Source organism: Nansenia antarctica (assembly GCF_963989245.1).
Source record: "Nansenia antarctica genome assembly, chromosome: 4".
NCBI classification, from domain to species: Eukaryota; Metazoa; Chordata; class Actinopteri; order Argentiniformes; family Microstomatidae; genus Nansenia; species Nansenia antarctica.
This window is the reverse complement of record NC_137689.1, coordinates 58287702-58306251: the sequence shown is the minus strand read 5'-3', so window position 1 is coordinate 58306251 and position 18550 is coordinate 58287702. Positions and strand designations below refer to the sequence as shown.

Here is an 18550-nt window from a genome sequence, read left to right as displayed (position 1 = left end):
GTGCCGCGTACTCCACTAGGTCTGTTTTTATCTGGTCTGTGGTGGTCTAGACAAGGAGTCTGTTCTGTAGTGCTGCAGACCAGGTCAGTACTACAAGTCGTCTAGGCCAGCTACCTGTTCTGAATAGTGGTTGGAAGTGCACTACATATTAGGCCAAGTTGTTAGTGCACTAGGTTTGGGTTGTGAGTGCACTAGACCAGGTGATGAGCACTAGACCAAGTGATGAGCGCACTAGGCCTGGTTGCTATGACGCTAGGCTGGGTAGTAAGTGCACTAAAACCTGCATGAACCACGCTATTCGTTCACAAGGTCAGGTTTTTAAGCTTGTGCACAAGGCCAGATTTTGAATGCACTCGACCAGGTGACGCCAGGTGGATCAGGTTGTTAGTGCACTAGATGGCTCTTTAGTCGCCATGTCGTTAGCCCACTAAGTGTGCTAGGCCAGGTGACCAGACTTGGTCTGTAGAACCCTAGTCCAGGTTGTGTTTGCAGTAGTAGGAGGAGGGGCTGTCTAAGCTCTTAGGGGTGGATCGTGACGTGGAGCCGTTGGAGGTGACCTCCAGGTATTGCTGGCTGAGAGGGGTGTTGGCTGGTCGCTCTGCCCCACATCGCTCTTCCTCCAGGGGCTGGAGAACTGTAGAAACACTGGTCTCCATCCGGCTGGCCCGGTACACACTCGCCTGGCACAGATGGAAACATGAATGAAATATTCGAATGAATCAATGTACATAAAAGGTCCTCACTCAAGGTGCTATGTCAACGTATGGTCCACCAAGTAAGCATGGCGAGACACAAACGCACACCTGGGTCTGGAGGTAGCATGGCGAGACACAAACACACACCTGGGTCTGGAGGTAGCGGGTGGATTTGAGCTCCAGTCCCTCGTAGGAGACAGCAGGGACACACGGACACCAACAGAACACCTGCTGAAACCCTGCCCTGAACCTACAGGAGAGAGAGAGAGAGAGAGAGGGGGGGGGGGGGGAGGGGGGGAGGGAGAGAGAGAGAGAGAGGGAGAGAGAGAGAGAGGGGGGGGGGAGGGAGAGAGATAATGTAGAGATGTAGAGAGAGAGAGAGAATGTAGAGATGTAGAGAGAGAGAGAAGATGTAGAGATGTAGAGAGGAGGATTAAGGGTATAAGAATAAATAGTTCCAGACAGTCTGAGGGGCCAGGGCATTCAAGTCACGTAGCCAGACATCTAGACAGACATCTAGACAGACAGACAGACGGACAGACAGACAGACGGAGAGTTAGATCACCTGTCGTTGAGACAGCAGTAGATGATGGGGTTGTACATGGTGGAGCTCATGGCCAGCCACATGATGGCCAGGTAGACCTGCTGGGTGTAGTGCTGATCAAACACGTCAGGGAAGTACTGGTTAAGGAGGAAGTAGACATGATAGGGTAGCCAGCACACAGCGAACGTACACACCACCACGATCATCATCTTCACCACCTGTCAGAGGGCGCAGGGGGGAGCACATCATCAGGTTAAAACACCATTTTCACAATTTGCTGATGATTGTTGCTTTAACAAACTACTGTATTCAATGAAGATTTGGTTTTCCAATTTGCCAGCACGCATTATAATATGCAATGGCATCATGATGTCTTCTTGGTTGAAAGTATATCAGGGAAAGTGCAATGAAAGCAAAGTAATATGTTGCCATCATGGGATCATTGAAATGTGTGTGTGTGTGTGTGTGTGTGTGTGTGTGTGTGTGTGTGCACCTTGCGTTTAGCTGTGAGCTGCTCTCTGAAGCGATCAGAGGAGTCTCCAGGGATCTCACTGGCCCACAAGGTCACACCCACTACCAGATATGCAGATCCCATAATACACAGGGGCAGGAGGTAGATCAGCAACACTACACACACATAGTATCTACAAGGAGAGAGAGAAAGAGACAGAGACAGAGACAGAGACAGAGACAGAGACAGAGACAGAGACAGAGACAGAGACAGAGACAGAGACAGAGAGTAATGTAATGTTCTTTATTGATACGTCTTCAAAAGAGAGAAAGAAAAAAGAAAGAGATTGAGAGAGAGACAGATAGGCAGACTGACAGACAGGCACAGATTGAAAGATGGACAAAAGCAAAGAGGGGGAACCCCCCCCCCGCCCCTCACACTTTGCACACCATGTCTATCCCACACAATCTGACTAAGTCCTTCTTATCTCTGGGAAACCAATGCTGGAGAGGATCAGCAGTGTCCACTGAAAGATGTATGAAATCGATTTCAACAGAGGCAGAGACGAGGAGATTATGAGAGAGGAAGCAGAAAAGGAAGATAGGATAAAGCCCAGTAACCTCACATCAGCTTATACATAGACACCCAGACAATCAATCATATTCCTCAGATATCTGTTTCAGATCTACAGGACATGAGAAACAACACTTGATCCTACTCCTAGACACTTCCCCTGGCCCCTACCCCTCCCTAAGCACGTCCCTTGGCCCCACCCATACCCCTAGCCCCAAACCCTAAACACTTGGTCTGTGCATGTGTGTTAACGTGTTATCTGTCACACGTGTGTGTGTGTGTGTGTGTGTGTGTGTGTGTGTGTGTGTGTGTGCATATGTAAGAGAGATAGAGAAAGAGTGAGTGAGAGGGAAAAGGATGGGCTCAGCTGTTTTGAAAAATGACTTAATTCCCATCAACACCTGAGGCTGATATAGAAATGGAAATACTGGAATAACATCCCCAACACTACTGATGAAAGAAAGCCTGTTACATTGGTGCTGTGTCAACCCGGGCCCGCAGTTGGCTCAGCTCAACAACGGGTCGCTGTGCTGTTGTGGGTTTAGCAGGGAGAGTGTAAACGAGATGATAAAGGTGATAAACTCACTCCTCAAGTTGAAATACCCCCACCTGTGCAATCAAATTGCCAGCTGACGTAGCTTATTACCATGGGGTATTACTTAGTACACAGGTCCGAGACTTGTGTGAGCTCTGAGAACGAGGAAGTAATACTATTTGTAGCAGCTTGATCCCTGACAGTCTGACAGTGAACAGTGCCAGCTCTCTTATGCGCTAGTAGTGTACTCACATAATCCACACTGTGTGTGTGTGTGTGTGTGTGTGTGTGTGTGTGTGTGTGCGTGCGTGCGTGTATGTGTGCGTGTATGTCAAAAGTGATATCAAACTGTTATCATGCAGAGTAGAAATCATTGATTCTCAAATCATTGTTGAGACTAAATGTTGGGCTATTAAAGGTGCAGTAGACAACTTTTCTAAACAGAGGAGCTTAGGACGAGCCTTTCCACAAATACATTTAATATCCAGTGAAATATCCATATAAGAGTCATATCCAGTCATATCCATTCACACAACATTTTGTACTGTACAACCATACTGTATACTAAACGATGCTAGTTGTTTAGTCGACCACTTAATGGGTTCATAAAGGACAAGAAGGTAAGATTAGTGAACATCTTAACAAAATATTGTCTTTAATAAACATTTACCACTGTGGTAAATGTACTTTCTTTTAAAAAAAAATATAATATTGAATTGAACAGCGTGCATGCATTCTCCTCTCTTTCCACATATTCAGGTGGACTCACATCTTCTTGTAGACAGTGCTGTACTCAGGCCAGTCGATGTAGCAGACAGTACTCACATCTTCTTGTAGACAGTGTTGTGCTCAGGCCAGTCGATGTAGCAGACAGTGCGTCCAGGGAGCAGGGCGGTAGAGGAGTAGTAATACTGAGGGAAGGCCAGAAGGAGAGCGAGCATCCAGATAACACCAATAACAACACGAGTCTCTGTGGATGACAATCTCTGCTGCAGGGGATGGATTATAGCCATGTACCTGCAATGAAAGACACACACACACACACACACACACATTAATATAAACACACACACACACACACACATTAATATAAACACAAACACACACACATTAATATAAACACACACACACACACATTAATATAAACACACACACACACAAGTACACATACACACACACACACACACTCACACACACACACACACACACACTCACACACACACACACACACACACACACACACACACATTAATATAAACACAAACACACACACACACACATTAATATAAACACACACACACACACACACAAGTACACATACACACACACACACACACTCACACACACACACACACTCAGTGTGTGTTGATGCTGAATGATGCTCAGTATTCCTCCTTGTGCTAATTAAAGTTAATCATGCTGCAGAGCTGATTGATCCCTTTCTTCTGATACACAGGAGAGGTTTTTATAGAGGGGAGTGTGTGTGTGTATGTGTGTGTGTGTGTGTGTGTGTGTGTGCGTGTGTGTGTTTGCATGTGTGCGTGCGTGCGTGCATGTGTGCGTGCGTGCATGTGTGTGTGTGTGTGTTTGTGTGTGTGTGTGTGTGTGTGTGTGTGTGAATTATTACCAGCATATTCAAGGGACTCAAGGGGGCTCGCTGCAGGTGTAATCAAAGCAGCACCTGGAGCTGTAACTTTAGAATGATCACTCAGACCATAACACACACACACGCACACACACACAGGCATGCGCACACAGACAGACAGACAGACAGGCAGACAGACTGACAGGTGGACACACACACACACAGACAGACAGACAGGCAGACAGACTGACAGGTGGACACACACACACACACACCTCACCGGTCCAGTGCTATGGCAGTCATTGAGCAGATGCTAGTGAACACAGCTGCTATTGGGAAGAAGTTATGGAAGCGGCAGTAAACCAGACCAAAGTACCACTCGTTATGAACCGCATAAGCAAAGTTGATCACAGTGTTGAATGCCGACATGGACGCCTCGGCAAACGCCAGGTTCACCTAGGAGAAGAAGAAGTATGAGACAGTGGTGTCACATAAAACAGAAAGACATCCTGAGTCCATATATGGAACAGTGAGTGATCCATATTGGGTATGGAACAGTGAGTCAATACAGTAAAAAGTTCTGTAAAGCCAAAGTCTATGATTTATTTTCAGACATTTCATCGAATGAAGTACATCCCATGATTACAAATACCTTAGTACAACTAACTTAGAGTTGTTTATCTTGCCTTATCATTACCCCAAAACAAAGCACCAATTATTAAATTGTTAATGTTTATGTTGTTATCATACGAGACGTTGTAAAATGATGTACAGTATAGCTTCTAATTGTTTTAAACAAGTAAAGTTGCTGCAGTATCATGGATGTCATTCCTACATAACCACAGAAAGTGCAATGTAGCGTAAATGTGACAATGTCATGGGGTGAATTTGCTCCATTATTAAATTGGCAATCTGTAATTGGTACTAACCCATTGGGACTTTTAAATGAATTATATATATATATATATATATATATATATATATATATATATATATATATATATATATATATATAGCCATTGATTCATGAAGAATATAAGTCAAAAATGCCTCCTTTACCAAAAATGAGGTGGGGAGCCCGCTTTATTGTTGTTTGAATTAGGCTACAGATTGCTCCTTTAAAGGTTTTATTGGTGGTCCACTCTTTGAAGATATGCATTTCTAATTGTACATTCTTAGTTACTGATTAATTGATTTGGAAGCGTTTAAGATCAGATAATATGTTTCAGCCTCAGAATCCACAGAGACAGGTTCTGAAACTATAGCCCCTGGTGATTTTGAAGACAACCTGTAGCCTGAGAAACTGTACCCATGTATGTACATATTTATATTTACTCATTTTTACATTACATGGTTTAAAGATTTTTTTATCTCATGTTTACCAGGAAATAGTTGGTGACGGTCCTCATGCGTTTGTGCGCGAGGATGATCCAGATGACCACTACGTTCCCAACCACGGACACAGCGACGATGCCGCAGTAGGCGAGAGCCCACAGTGCGATCTGCCACACCGGCTGGACGAACTGGTTATAGCCGTAGGTGTCATTAATGGAGCCGTCAGTCCCGTTAACGGCAGGAAAATCCGTGATGTTAACCATAGGATCCATTCTGTGCGCTTCGAGGTGTTTAGGTGTTAAGCAGAAATCCAAATCCTAGTACACCTTTGTCTGGTCTAAATTGTCATTAAGAAAAATATACATAAAGGTATATACTTTTCTGTAGTGTGTGTGGCGCCGATGTGCTCCGTTCCAACTTAACTAAATAAAAGTTTTGCCTTCAAGGCAATGCCTACTCTCGCTTCAGTAAGTGAACTGGAGTCTTCTTTTTTCCCGTTCAAGGTAAACCTTGTGTCTGGTCTTGAGAGCTGAACAACTATGCGCTCTCGTGAGTATTTCAATATGCCAAGCATTTTCAAGGCGCATACCCCTACCGCTTACACACTTTCAGCCCCATACGCACAAACACGCGCGCACGCACACACACGCACGCACACACACACACACACACACACACACACACACACACACACACACACACACACACACACACACACACACGTCACATGGAATGTCGAATTGCATCAAGAATGGGGGAATCTTGAACAATGCAGCCATTGTCATTCGTTGGTCTGCATTGATTCTTATGTCATCTCCTGTGACCAGTGATCAGTTTAGTCGTGCGCATTACGCAACTATACCTGTTCTAGGACACAAAAATATCTTACTCCCTCTCTGTAAAAATACATGAATCAATTGGATAACATTATATCCTTTTCTTCATTTAGATATGGCTTCCTGGCCAGGAAATGTATTGACACTCAAGTTGACATGAATCAATATCATATAGGCCTAAACAGTCATTATGCTTGACGTAGCCGTAAATGTTGTGTCCGGTCTTGAGCATGCGAGCTGAACAGCTATCTAAACAACTAACTAGTTGTCAGCCCCCCCCCCCCCCCACACACACACACACACCACACACACGCACACACACACACACACACACACACACACACACACACACACACACACACACACAGACACACACACACACACACACACAAACACACTGCTGGGAATGTCAAATTGCATCTAGAATGGCCTGGGAGAATGGTTAATGCAGCCAATGTGTCATCCGTTGGCCTACATTGTCTGGTATGCTGTGATATCAGTTCAGTCGTGCGCAAAAAGGTGAAAGCAAATGGGGAATACCTGCTGTAAATTTACTTTCACCTTGCCAATTATTTCACGTCAGTGAGTAAGGATAAAGTCATTAGATTATCTATATGTATCCATGTTCCCTATTGTAACAATTTGACAGAGATCAGCTTTAGTGTAGTTTGAATAATCCATCTCTTTCTCTATTTGGAACAGAAAGAAAAGGATGTCATTAGGGAGAGTTCCGCCCATACATAACAGCTGTCTGGGTCTCAAGGCTGGGCAGATTTAAAACCTTATTCATAATTCAGTAACACCATCACTGAGAGATGTGTACTCCCCCCTCTATCTTGGTCGGTTGTTCTGTCTGTCTGTCTGTCTGTCTATCTATCTGTCTGTCTAGGTGAGGGTTATCAGAATTCACAGTTATGAAATGGAAATCCAATTTCACACGTCACTTTGTAGCCTACCTCTGCAGCTACAAAGCCTTGAGGGAGGGAGCAGAGGTCCAGACAGGACGGGAGAGGAGGAAGGGAAAAAGGGGATTAGGGGGAGAGGAGGAGGAGAAAAGAGGGGAGGAGCAGTGGAGGAAGATAGGGAACGGGAGAAGAAGTGGAGACAAAGAGAAGAGAGTGAATGTGAGATAGAGAGATCTGAATGTGAAAATGAGGGATGGAGGGACAGAGAGAAAGAATGGAGTGAATCCATTCAGTACTCCAGTATCTCTCCCCTCTCAGCCACACATACAGGTAGGTAATTCCACTTAACAGCCATAGAAACATGAAAGAGAGAGAGAGAGAGAGAGAGAGAGAGAGAGAGAGAGAGAGAGAGAGAGAGAAGGAAAGGGGAGAAGGCAGTGGAATCTGTACTTGAAAGCCTTATAGGCTTATCTTTCTATATTATATCTGCCCTTAACCATGACACGTGTGTGTGTATTTACATAATTTTTTGTGGCATTTAGCAGACGCCTTTATCTAAAGCGACTTAAACATTTGTCTAAGTAAGGGAATCATCTATCCATCAGTCATCGCAATGATCGCAATGATCCAAAGTCATCACAAAGGCATGCTCGGGCCAGAGGCCATTGGCTGTCAAAATGCTAGAAGAAGCTTTTTTTTTTTTTGCTGCAGAGGTCTGATGGAGGAGGTGGAGAGCCCGACCAAGAGTATGTTGCAGTAGTCAAGGAGGAAGATGACCAGTGTCTGGACCAAGAGTTGAGCTGCTTCTCTGGTGAGGAATGGATGTATCCTTCTGATGTTGTAGAGGAAGAATCTGCAGGAGCGTGCTGTCGCTGTTATGTTTGCGGCACAGGATAAGTGGTTGTTGAGGATCACACCAAGGTTATTGGATGTCTAGGAGGAGGTCACCGTAGAGTTCTCTACTCTGATGGAGAAGTCTTGGAGAGGACAGGCTTTTCCAGGGAGGAAGAGTAGCTCGGTCTTGTTAAGCTCGAGCTTGAGGTGGTGGGATGACATCCCTAGGACGGAGCCCTGGGGGACCCCAGTGGTGAGGGCTCGTGGGAAGGACAGACAAATTGAAAATTTAGAGTACCAAAAGTCCCAAGCAGTAGGCCAATCTGCTAGGGAAGGGCAATTCCTTTTCTTTCGGTAGTGGGGTCGGGTGCACAGGCTGGCGGAGAAACTTAGCTGCCTGGCATCAATGACTAGCTAATGTTATTGCCGCGCTGTGTGTATGTGGGTGCGTAGGGGAATGGATTTTGATAATGATGCACTGACACAGCACTCTGTATAGAGCGCAGAGTGGATAGACCGAAGCACTGATTTGCGACATGGTAAAAACATGGTAAAAGTGGGGGGGTCCAAACTAATAATTCTAAAAAGTGGCTGGGTCTTGGCAAAGTACAAACAACTGTGTGTGTGTGTGTGTGTGTGTGTGTGTGTGTGTGTGTGTGTGTGTGTGTGTGTGTGTGTCTAAGAGGCAGCTATGATTGTTATGTTGGGACTCGAGGGGATGGCTCTTATTATAGTCACAGTGCTGTGACAAGTCAGATCATGTACCCCGAAGTCACCTCGATGTGTTCTCACCACTCATGCCAAGTGTATAGTGTGTGCGCATGTGTTTGAACTGGAATACACTGATGGTCAGTAATAGTTATAGTTTATAAGGGTAACAAAGTTGCTTGGAAAACAGGAGGAAGGGCGAATTGAGCCGGATTTATGGGAAATATGTTCTTGTTATGTTCTTCTTTGATTATATCTTTAGATTATATATATATATGTAGTACTGTTTATTATGAGCTTTGTTATGTTTATATATTATATATGTTATGTATATGCTGGGTGTATTTATTGACTGCCGAGGGATAGGGGCAGAGCTGCAATGGTGAAGCAGGCAGGGTAGGTGGGTCAGCAGACAGGGCAGGTAGTGAGGGCAGGCAGGCAGACAGGGCAGGTAGGCAGGGCAGGCCGGTAGTGAGGGCAGGCAGGGCAAGATAGGCAGGGCAGTGCAGGCAGGTAGGTGAGGCAGGAATGCGGACCGGGCCAGCAGGTAGACAGGGCATGTGGGGCAGACAGGCAGGCTGGAGTCAGTGGAAGGAGTTAGGCTGGAACACTGTTGGCACAGGGAGAACAGGGACAAAGACCCTGGATAAAATGACAGAGCAGAATATAACCAATAGCTGAAAGTGTGACATAACAGGTTAACTGAAGTTACGATCTGGCAGAGTGGTGAAGGCTGGACCGGATATTTATGGTAGGCTAACAATGGAGTCATGAAGAACAGCCGGTCACCTGACCCCCCCGCACACCTGACTCCACTCCTGTAATTAGAGAGAGAGAGAAAGAGAAAGAGAGAGAGAATACATGAGAGGACAGAAGTCTGAGCCATGCAAGCGAAAGATGGAAGAGGACAGACAGGTGTGCAGACAGACCAACAGACTGACCGACCGACAGACAGACATACAGACAGTAGTAAGTGCCTTTTCAGCAACACTGTGGGGACAGAAAGGAGAAATGTATTAGTCACAAGGGACAACACACACAACAGATGGAACGCTGCAGAAATCGTAACACTTTAGTCACCCATAGCTCTTGAATGCAGAGGGCCTCTTGTCCAGCTGAGCTGAGCCACTTGCAAGCTACTTGAGAGAGAGAGAGAGTATAATGTGTAAAGTCCATGTCCTGCTTAAAGCCACAGTCCCATAGACTCACAGCCTGACACCTGCAGTCAGAGGCGGGAAGAGGTCGTTAGTGAGGTTTGGGAGGGTGAACTTTCAGCAAATCAAAATTCATGCTGTTATAACCTTTCTGGTCACCTGTGCTCTGACAACCATACATACCACTCAGATACCTCTCAGGGGAGCAGTCCTGCAGAGAGGTTTTAAAGCCGGCTATACCAAGCAGCCAAGTGGAGAGCTGCAGTAGCTGGTGTCAAAAAGCACATTTCCTCATTGAACCTCACTTCACACTCTGAAGTGAACGAGTACGGTAGTATACATCTCCATAATTAAGTGACACGTAACCATGTTCTATAGATATAACATAACGTATTGTGCGTGTCATTAAATTGTTGAGGAATTGTCAGTACTATGCATTATATAGGCTATACAATGTCTCCATGTCTTAGTTCATGTTTACAATTGATGTCATATTGATTCAATTGAATGATTGCGTATATGGTGTTTTCTCTAGATACACTACAGAGCCAAAAGTATGTGGACACATTATGGTCTGGGGCTATTTTTCATGGTTTGGGCTAGGCCCCTTAGTTCCAGTGAAGGGTAAATCTTAATGCTACAGCATTCCAACATTGTGGCAACCGTTTGGGGAAGGTCCTTTCCTGTTTCAGCATGATCATGCCCCCATGCACAAAGCAAGGTCCATAATGACATGGTTTGCTGAGTTTGGTGTGGAAGAACTTGACCAGTCTGCACAAAGCCCTGACCTCAACCCCATCAAACACCTTTGGGATGAACTGGAACGCCGACTGCAAGCCAGTCCTTTTCAGCCAACATCAGTGCCTGGTCTCAGTCGGTGCCAAGGTTCTGGTGCCATCCATCAGGTACCGCTGATGATTTATGACAATTCAAAATGACAGTGCCTACAAACGGCATTGCCTGGATTCAGTGCGTCAGTCGAATCTCTCAGAGAAATCCAATGGGCGGGCCATAGTTCACTGTTTCCAGCTAGTTATAGATTATAATGATGACGGTTGACTTTTGAGAACCTCACACAAGGCTGGTCATGACAGGCTATTACTTTGGTCTATCACCCTGTAATGATTCATGAATCAAACAACAAGATTAATTGAAGACAATAGGGTGTCAAGCTTGAGACTCACCTAAGGGCAACACTGACTTTACATCTGTTAGTCAGAATCTAATTACACCAGAGAGAAGGAAGGAGGGGGAGAGAAAGAGGGAGGTAGGGAGAGAGAGAGAGAGAGAGAGAGAGAGAGAGAGAGAGAGAGAGAGAGAGAGAGAGAGAGAGAGAGAGAGAGAGAGAGTGATAGAGAGAGAAATACTTTACCAGTGGATGTTTCTCATGTGAGGTGCTGTTGGTTCCATGTTCGACATGAAGTTCCTCATGGGAGATTAAAAGCAAACGTTGTGGTTTCCTGACAGTACAGAAAGTACAGAGGATTAACTGTGACAACTCTGACAAAGAATGTGCAAGCCACAACCCTATTATGTTTTGATATTATAAACATGATCAACATTTCAGTGGGTTCTCATAATAATACTTTTAATCCTCAGTGACACATTGATGTCCTCTCCTCTCGTCTGGTATTCCCTTTTGGAATCTCTGTCTTCCTTCTCCCTCTCACCTTCCCTCTCACCTTCCCTCTCACCCTCCCTCTCACCTTCCCTCTCACCCCCCCTTTCTCTCTTTGCTGTTTGTTGAACTCCTCTGACCAGGGGATGACAAAGTAAAGTATTAACTATTGTTCTTTGTCACCTATGTTTCACATGACTGCACTTTTGAAAGAATGAAAACATAAACAAAGGTTGAAGGTTGTGTTTAAGTCCAGGAAGAAGCTGACACCAGCATGCTATTGCATGCTCTACATGCTCTCCGTGCAGCAGAGTCTGGCTACAAGGCGGCGATCATCATGGCTGATGACACAGATGTTCTGGTGCTATCTCTAGGTTTGAGCAAGACTCTGGACAAGATTTCTGGACATCACCAAATTATGCCAATCACTCGGCGATAGTGTTGCTGGTACCTTGATTGGCATGCACACATTCACCAGCTGCGACACTGACACTTTCTGTACCAGACGTGAGGAGGTTGAGTTCAACCAGCTTCCACCATGTGAGGATTGCCTATTCATGCATTCCATTTCTGCCAACTATCAGGCTGCAATCTGGAGACGGTCTCTTCAAACCCAGCCATCTGTACCAAGCCCCAAAGATCATGGGTGGACCACAGACGACGAGGGGCAGCTGGAAATCCAGTGGATGCGCTGTTCCCCAGCACCAGATGCCGTATTGCAGCTCTCTTGCAAGTGTGTGAGGTCGTGCAAACCTCCAGAGTGCACTCAATGGCTCAACAATGGCCTAAAGTGCACAACGCAGTGAGGAAGAGCCTGCTGCACAGTTGACAGACTCAAATGTGGATGACAATGATGATGGTGTTGTTGATCTAGTCGTAGGTGGCCTGGTGTCTCAGGAAGAGTAGATTGCATTGTCCTAATATTGTGCTGAAAGACTGGACACATTTTGTATGTAGCTGTTCATATACACATTAACACAAATAAAACTATTTTTGACTGACAGACATGCATATTTAGTAGACACTATGTAGTATAGTATATCTACACATATCTGTTAAACATGTTTCTACATGTAATACTAACAGTCAGTAGTCCAGACACACATATATATATATACGATATAATGAAAGAAAGATGATTTCCAGGGAAGGCACTTTCCCAGTTTTGAACGACAGGAGTCCATACTTTAAAAGGGTATAACTACCAGTATAATAAGCTAAGAGTCAGCAAGGTCTATCATATCAATACATAGTCAAGGGATGTACAAATCACAAGCTGAGCTCATGGACTAGTAGCAAAAAAATGCTAAAATAGAGAGATAATGTGAAAGAGAGAGAGACTACCTCTCTCCGCATTAGCAAGTGGAAATTGGTTTTCTTGAATAGCTCTGCCGAAGAAAACAGCATTGATCATCCAGCTTTTAGATCTCTCTGCAGACAGAGGGTCGAGCTAGAGGCAAGTATGCCTTGTTCTAGGTGATATGGCTACGGTGACATTGGAGAGTAAAGTAAATGTTGTTTTTCTAAAATGAGAATTTACAGAGATGTTATTGCTTTCATAGCTTACTTAGCTTCTCCATAGACTCTCAAGACAAGATAGTGTAAAATGACTGATGAAGTTCTTTAGAGGAATATTGATTTTGTGTGTGTGTGTGTGTGTGTGTGTGTGTGTGTGTGTGTGTCAGGACAGGATTTGTGTGTGTTTGTGCGTTTGTGTGTGATGTGAGATGAAGGGCAAGGGAGCTCAAAGTGAGAGACCCCCAAGAGAGACAATGGAACTCAAGAGAGCAAAAGACGCTCATCTTGATCCTTTTGCCTATTTACTTTGTAAGAAATTCTAACTACTTCTGTCCAATAACTTCAGGCTATTTCGGAAGAGTATTGCACCACTTGATGCATGCATAGCACACCATACCATAACTATCTTCTTACTTATTTTTTTACCTATCAGCTTACAAATGTCTCTTCTAATTGGTTTATAGGCTAAGGGAGACTGATGGAATGGTGATCTGAAAACAATTATAATGGTTCCTGAGTGGATGATTTTTCATGCTAAGTCTTGACATGAGATCTTAGTGTTTTAATTAATCACTTTCAACACGTTAATCACTGTGTACTTCCATGACCTCTGATCTCTGACTCCCAAGGTACCAGCAGGTAATAGAGCTGTTGTTGACTATCTTGGTTAATGTATGATGCCCTGCTATGAAGTTTACTGTCTGTGAATTTGAATTAATTTAATTTATAGCGCTGGGATTTATTTATTCAGCAGGGTAAACATTATTTATCTCATCTATATAGACAATATAACCACTCTTTGCTTTAACATCCAACAAAACCATTTTCTGCTTGTTAACCATTACAAACATGTCAGACGAAGGAAAGGAAATGATCACAGGAAAATTATCTTCAGCAGCGATTGTTCAGTCTTTAACATTATTGACAATCATTCACTCCACTGTCCCCTCCCCACTATCAATGTTTATTTATATTTCTGCTGTCATATTTAATACTCTATCGAGACAGGTGGAAAGAGAGGGGAGGAGAGATGAGTTCGAAACGCAGCAGGGAAAGTGCCGGTTGGTGGGTTCGATTGATCAGCAAGGATCAACAAGCAGTCAACAGCATACTGGATAACACAATCCTCTCTCTTTCACACACTTCTACTTTACCACCCCTTTATCGTCCTCTCCATTTCCCTCCTCTCTCTCCCTCCTCTCCCTCTCGATGTTACTCTCACCTCTTTATCTTGGAGTCAGTGTGACATCAAGTCTAATCTGAGGGGAATAAGCACCACCACACATGTCACTTCATGCTGAGTCTGAAAGGGTATGCCGTAATGAACATAATGATTTAATCACTGCGTTTAGGTAAAGGTTAACATCACCACCTTACTTGACTTTACTTGACACACAAAATAAAGAAGAAAGAAAGAGGATTGTACATCATGATATACTTCATTATATTTATCCTAATCTCTCAACACAACAAGACAACACAACAAGTACTCTCCTCCCCTTGACCGATTCCTTCACATAGAGCAATGAGACCAGGAGAGTAAAACACTTTTGACTGACACAAATTAAAGGGCAGAGAAGAGAAGATTGGGGAAAACACAGAGCAAGTTGAAGGATAATCTATGGTGCACACAAGATGAGCATTTCTGATTTCTGCGAGAAACGGATATGTCAGGTATGTTCAATATATTCCCTTGAAAGAGGCTTTGGCTAGGCTAAACTACAAAGCTGATTAGAGGTGAGATGATGTAAGTCAACCACAAGAGGAGCAATTGTTTGCAATTGTTTGCAATGCAGTGCAGCTTCAACAAGGTTGCTGATGTTTCTGATAACTCTTTTCCCGACAGAGGTTCATGACGTATCATGGTACATTTTCATTTACAAAGCCATACTGGGCAAACTCCCTTCATATCTATGTAATCTCATATCACTCACCAACAGCTGTTATGATTTTTGGTCCACTAGATGGTGGATACCTGATACCTGGTACCCAGGATGTGCTTGGAATTTGGCAGAGCAGCAGGTCATGGAATAACCTTCAGAACACACGACATGTTAATAATCTTGTCTCCCTGGGCGAGTTCAAAGCTCTGATTAAGAAATGTGTTACAGAAGAGTGCAATTGCTATTCCTAAAACAACAGTAAGACTGCTGACATCAAAACAGTTATGGCAAGCCATATTATGTTTTGGATTAATAGGCTAGTATAGGCCTAGAACCATGGCCTCGTGTGGTTATGAGACTTAATCTGTAAGCAAATGATGCAGCCTCTCTTGGAACATGTTTGTTGATGTTGCAGCAATGTAGCCTATGGAGTATGGAGATGCTTGTCATCATGCTGTGCATGCAACGGTGCTTTCAAGGTTGTGGAGAACTGAGAACTCACATTATATGAGGGACCTGCAATTGATAATAAATATAAAGGACTGATAACCTGGGTTAACAGAGACATCTGGTGGCCATAAACGACACTCAGGATTAATCAGGATTTAGTTATTTTATTGTGTTTTCTATTCTATTCATAGTTTCATTCCTTCCAAAACCTGGCCATGGGGGTCGGGGTGAGGCATATTAACAAAATTAACATTTGAGCTTTGACATGGGACACATTTCTACGGTGAACAATACTTTATATCCTGTCGATCGATGTGAAAAATAGATTTGATCAATATTCATAGTGGCTGATTCTAATATCGTAAATCACATCGTCAGAGAAACAAGAATTGATTTTGGCGTCACACAGAGCAGATGGATCTGATGATACATGGAAAACCTTGAAGTTGTACATTTTTTAACGCCTCCCTCTCTACTTCTATGTTGCCTATAGATCTTCTGTGGAAGAAACGAGATTTAGTAGGCTAATCGATATAAGCCTAGTTGTCAATCAACACCAGGTCCGGCGCCTGAACCAAGGGGCTGAAATCCATAGACATAGTATATCGACCTACACTATGAGATTAAACATTCAAATACGCCCCCGGAATATCAACAATTCTGAAAAAATAAAGTTCTAACTATTGATAGGGTGGACAAGATGCCCATAGCCACCCCCGAGGCAAGACGCACAAATATTTGGGTGTCCCATAGCTACTGCCGGCCTTAATCAAAGCCCAGACCGAGAAACCAGCAATCAGAAAATGATTTATTTATTTTTGCATTTTATTTTTTAAAACCACAATGTTATAATAGATCTCCAGATAATATATTTGCACATGGCCCCTAGCTGGCTGCCTGAGAACACTACACACATAAGAAATATGCTGTCTCCAAATTCTCTGGCCTTTCCCTGAAGTATGCAGTTTAAAAATGTAGTCTATTATTTTTACATCTGTTGTTGAGTGCACAAGTGCCTACTTCAGGGAAATGACAGAAAATGTGTTTGCAGCAACCCTTGTGCCATGGCTTGAATGAGTTCTCTGTGTACTGTGTGTGTGTGTGTGTGTGTGTGTGTGTGTGTGTGTGTGTGTGTGTGTGTGTGTGTACGTGTGTGTGTGTGTGTGTGTGTGTGTGTGTGTGTGTGTGTGTGTGTGTGTGTGAAAGTGACTGGTTGAACATACACACCACTGGGCTCTGTCACGTCCCATCTACTGCTGTCCATCCCTGGTCCACCACAGTTGGATGCGACAGAGAGCCATTAAGACCTGTTAGTCACTGCATCAGTATTACTTCATTCATTCCATTGGCTTTGACTCCATTCCTCTCAACTCAACTCTAACTTTCACATCAGGTATGGGACTGACTTATTATTGTGTATGCCATTAAAGTTGTTTTGTAGGAGTTTTAATGTAAAATGTCATTAGGAGTTGCTAGAGGCTCTTTTGCAATCAAAATGTTTTATTTTATTTATAATCAATAGGCTGATTGAAATGTGATGTGCTAGAAAGCTGACTGGAGCACAGAGTGTACCTGCATTACGGAAAGGGTTTTGGAGAGTGACTGTAAAAAAAGGCGAGCATATTTGACAGGACATGATGTACATTACAGTATGAACCATCAGATCAGTAGAGGGATACAACTAAGCATCAAGCCTGAGATGAGGAACCAGTTGTCAGTCTATTTGCAGTTGCTTGCCAATTGAATGCATGTTGTTTGCAGGGAAAGAATATTCCCTAATACATTAAGTACATGATATCTGAGAGCCCTATTATATACTGTATATATATATATATATATACATACACACACAGTACCAGTGAAACGTTTGGACACACCCTCTCATTCAATGGTTTCTCTTTATATATATATATATATATATATATATATATATATATATATTGTTTTCGACATTGTAGATTAATACGCTGTTGGTGACTCAGCTATTGCAATTAATCTACAGTATGATCTCTACTCCATCTCTAAAGTGTCTACCTCCACCCGTCTTCCTCCCTTGATCTGCACTGACAACTTGACTAACTGGTCAGATAAAAGCAAATTCCTGGGAAGCAACTTTCAAATGAATTACAATATTTCATTGGCGATAATTCTATTAGATTTTTAAATTTAATTAACCCTTATTTTACAAGGTAAATTGCCTGAGAACATATTCTCATTTGTAGCAATGGCCTGGGGAAGAGTGGCAGGGGAGAGGAGAGCGGATGAAGAGACAGCAGGGGATGATTAGGTGGGCAGATTAGGGCCAGACTGGGAAGTTAGCCAGGATGTCGACGTTAACACGTCTTCTCTTGCGATAAGTGTCATAGAATCGACTCAGCAGTCGGGATATTGGTTTAGCGTACCATCCAAAAGAGGGCATCCTCTGCATGGCTGTGTCCTTCACACCCAATGATCAGGGGCTCAGAGACCAATTGGTGATCAGGACTGTCAGTTATTGATCAGCCTAGAAAAGTCCCTTTGATTAAGAGTCATACAGGGGGAAACACACACATGTGCGCACACACACACACACACACACACACACACACACACACACACACACACACACACAAGTTGTTTAGTGTTTTCAAAAGTAGTTTACAGACTTTTGATGACCCTTGTTATCTGCTGGATGGAATATCGTCCATACGTGTGATGTGAAACTTTGAGATCTATGATAAGTGTGTATAGATATAGATATAGTGTGTACAGATATAGGTGCTAGGGGTCACATTCATACTGGACATACAGTACGTGTTTTCCAGTCATATTTGGGGGGAATCTCTTGCGGTACTACTCTCTCTCTCTCTCTCTCTCTCTCTCTCTCTCTCTCTCTCTCTCTCTCTCTCTCTCTCTCTCTCTCTCTCTCTCTCTCTCTCTTTGTCTA

General features: G+C 43.6%; 1 protein-coding gene across 1 annotated transcript; it reads right to left on the bottom strand.

Annotated features, from left to right (window-relative positions):
• Positions 1-470: 470 nt before the first annotated feature.
• tacr1b (tachykinin receptor 1b) lies at positions 471-5990 on the bottom strand (the record flags this gene model as incomplete). The annotated part of the gene is made up of 7 exons (XM_080529523.1): positions 471-680; positions 843-945; positions 1261-1457; positions 1733-1883; positions 3624-3815; positions 4664-4839; positions 5766-5990. 7 exons carry the CDS (start codon positions 5988-5990, stop codon positions 471-473), a joined length of 1254 nt encoding a protein of 417 aa, XP_080385649.1.
• Positions 5991-18550: the final 12560 nt, after the last annotated feature.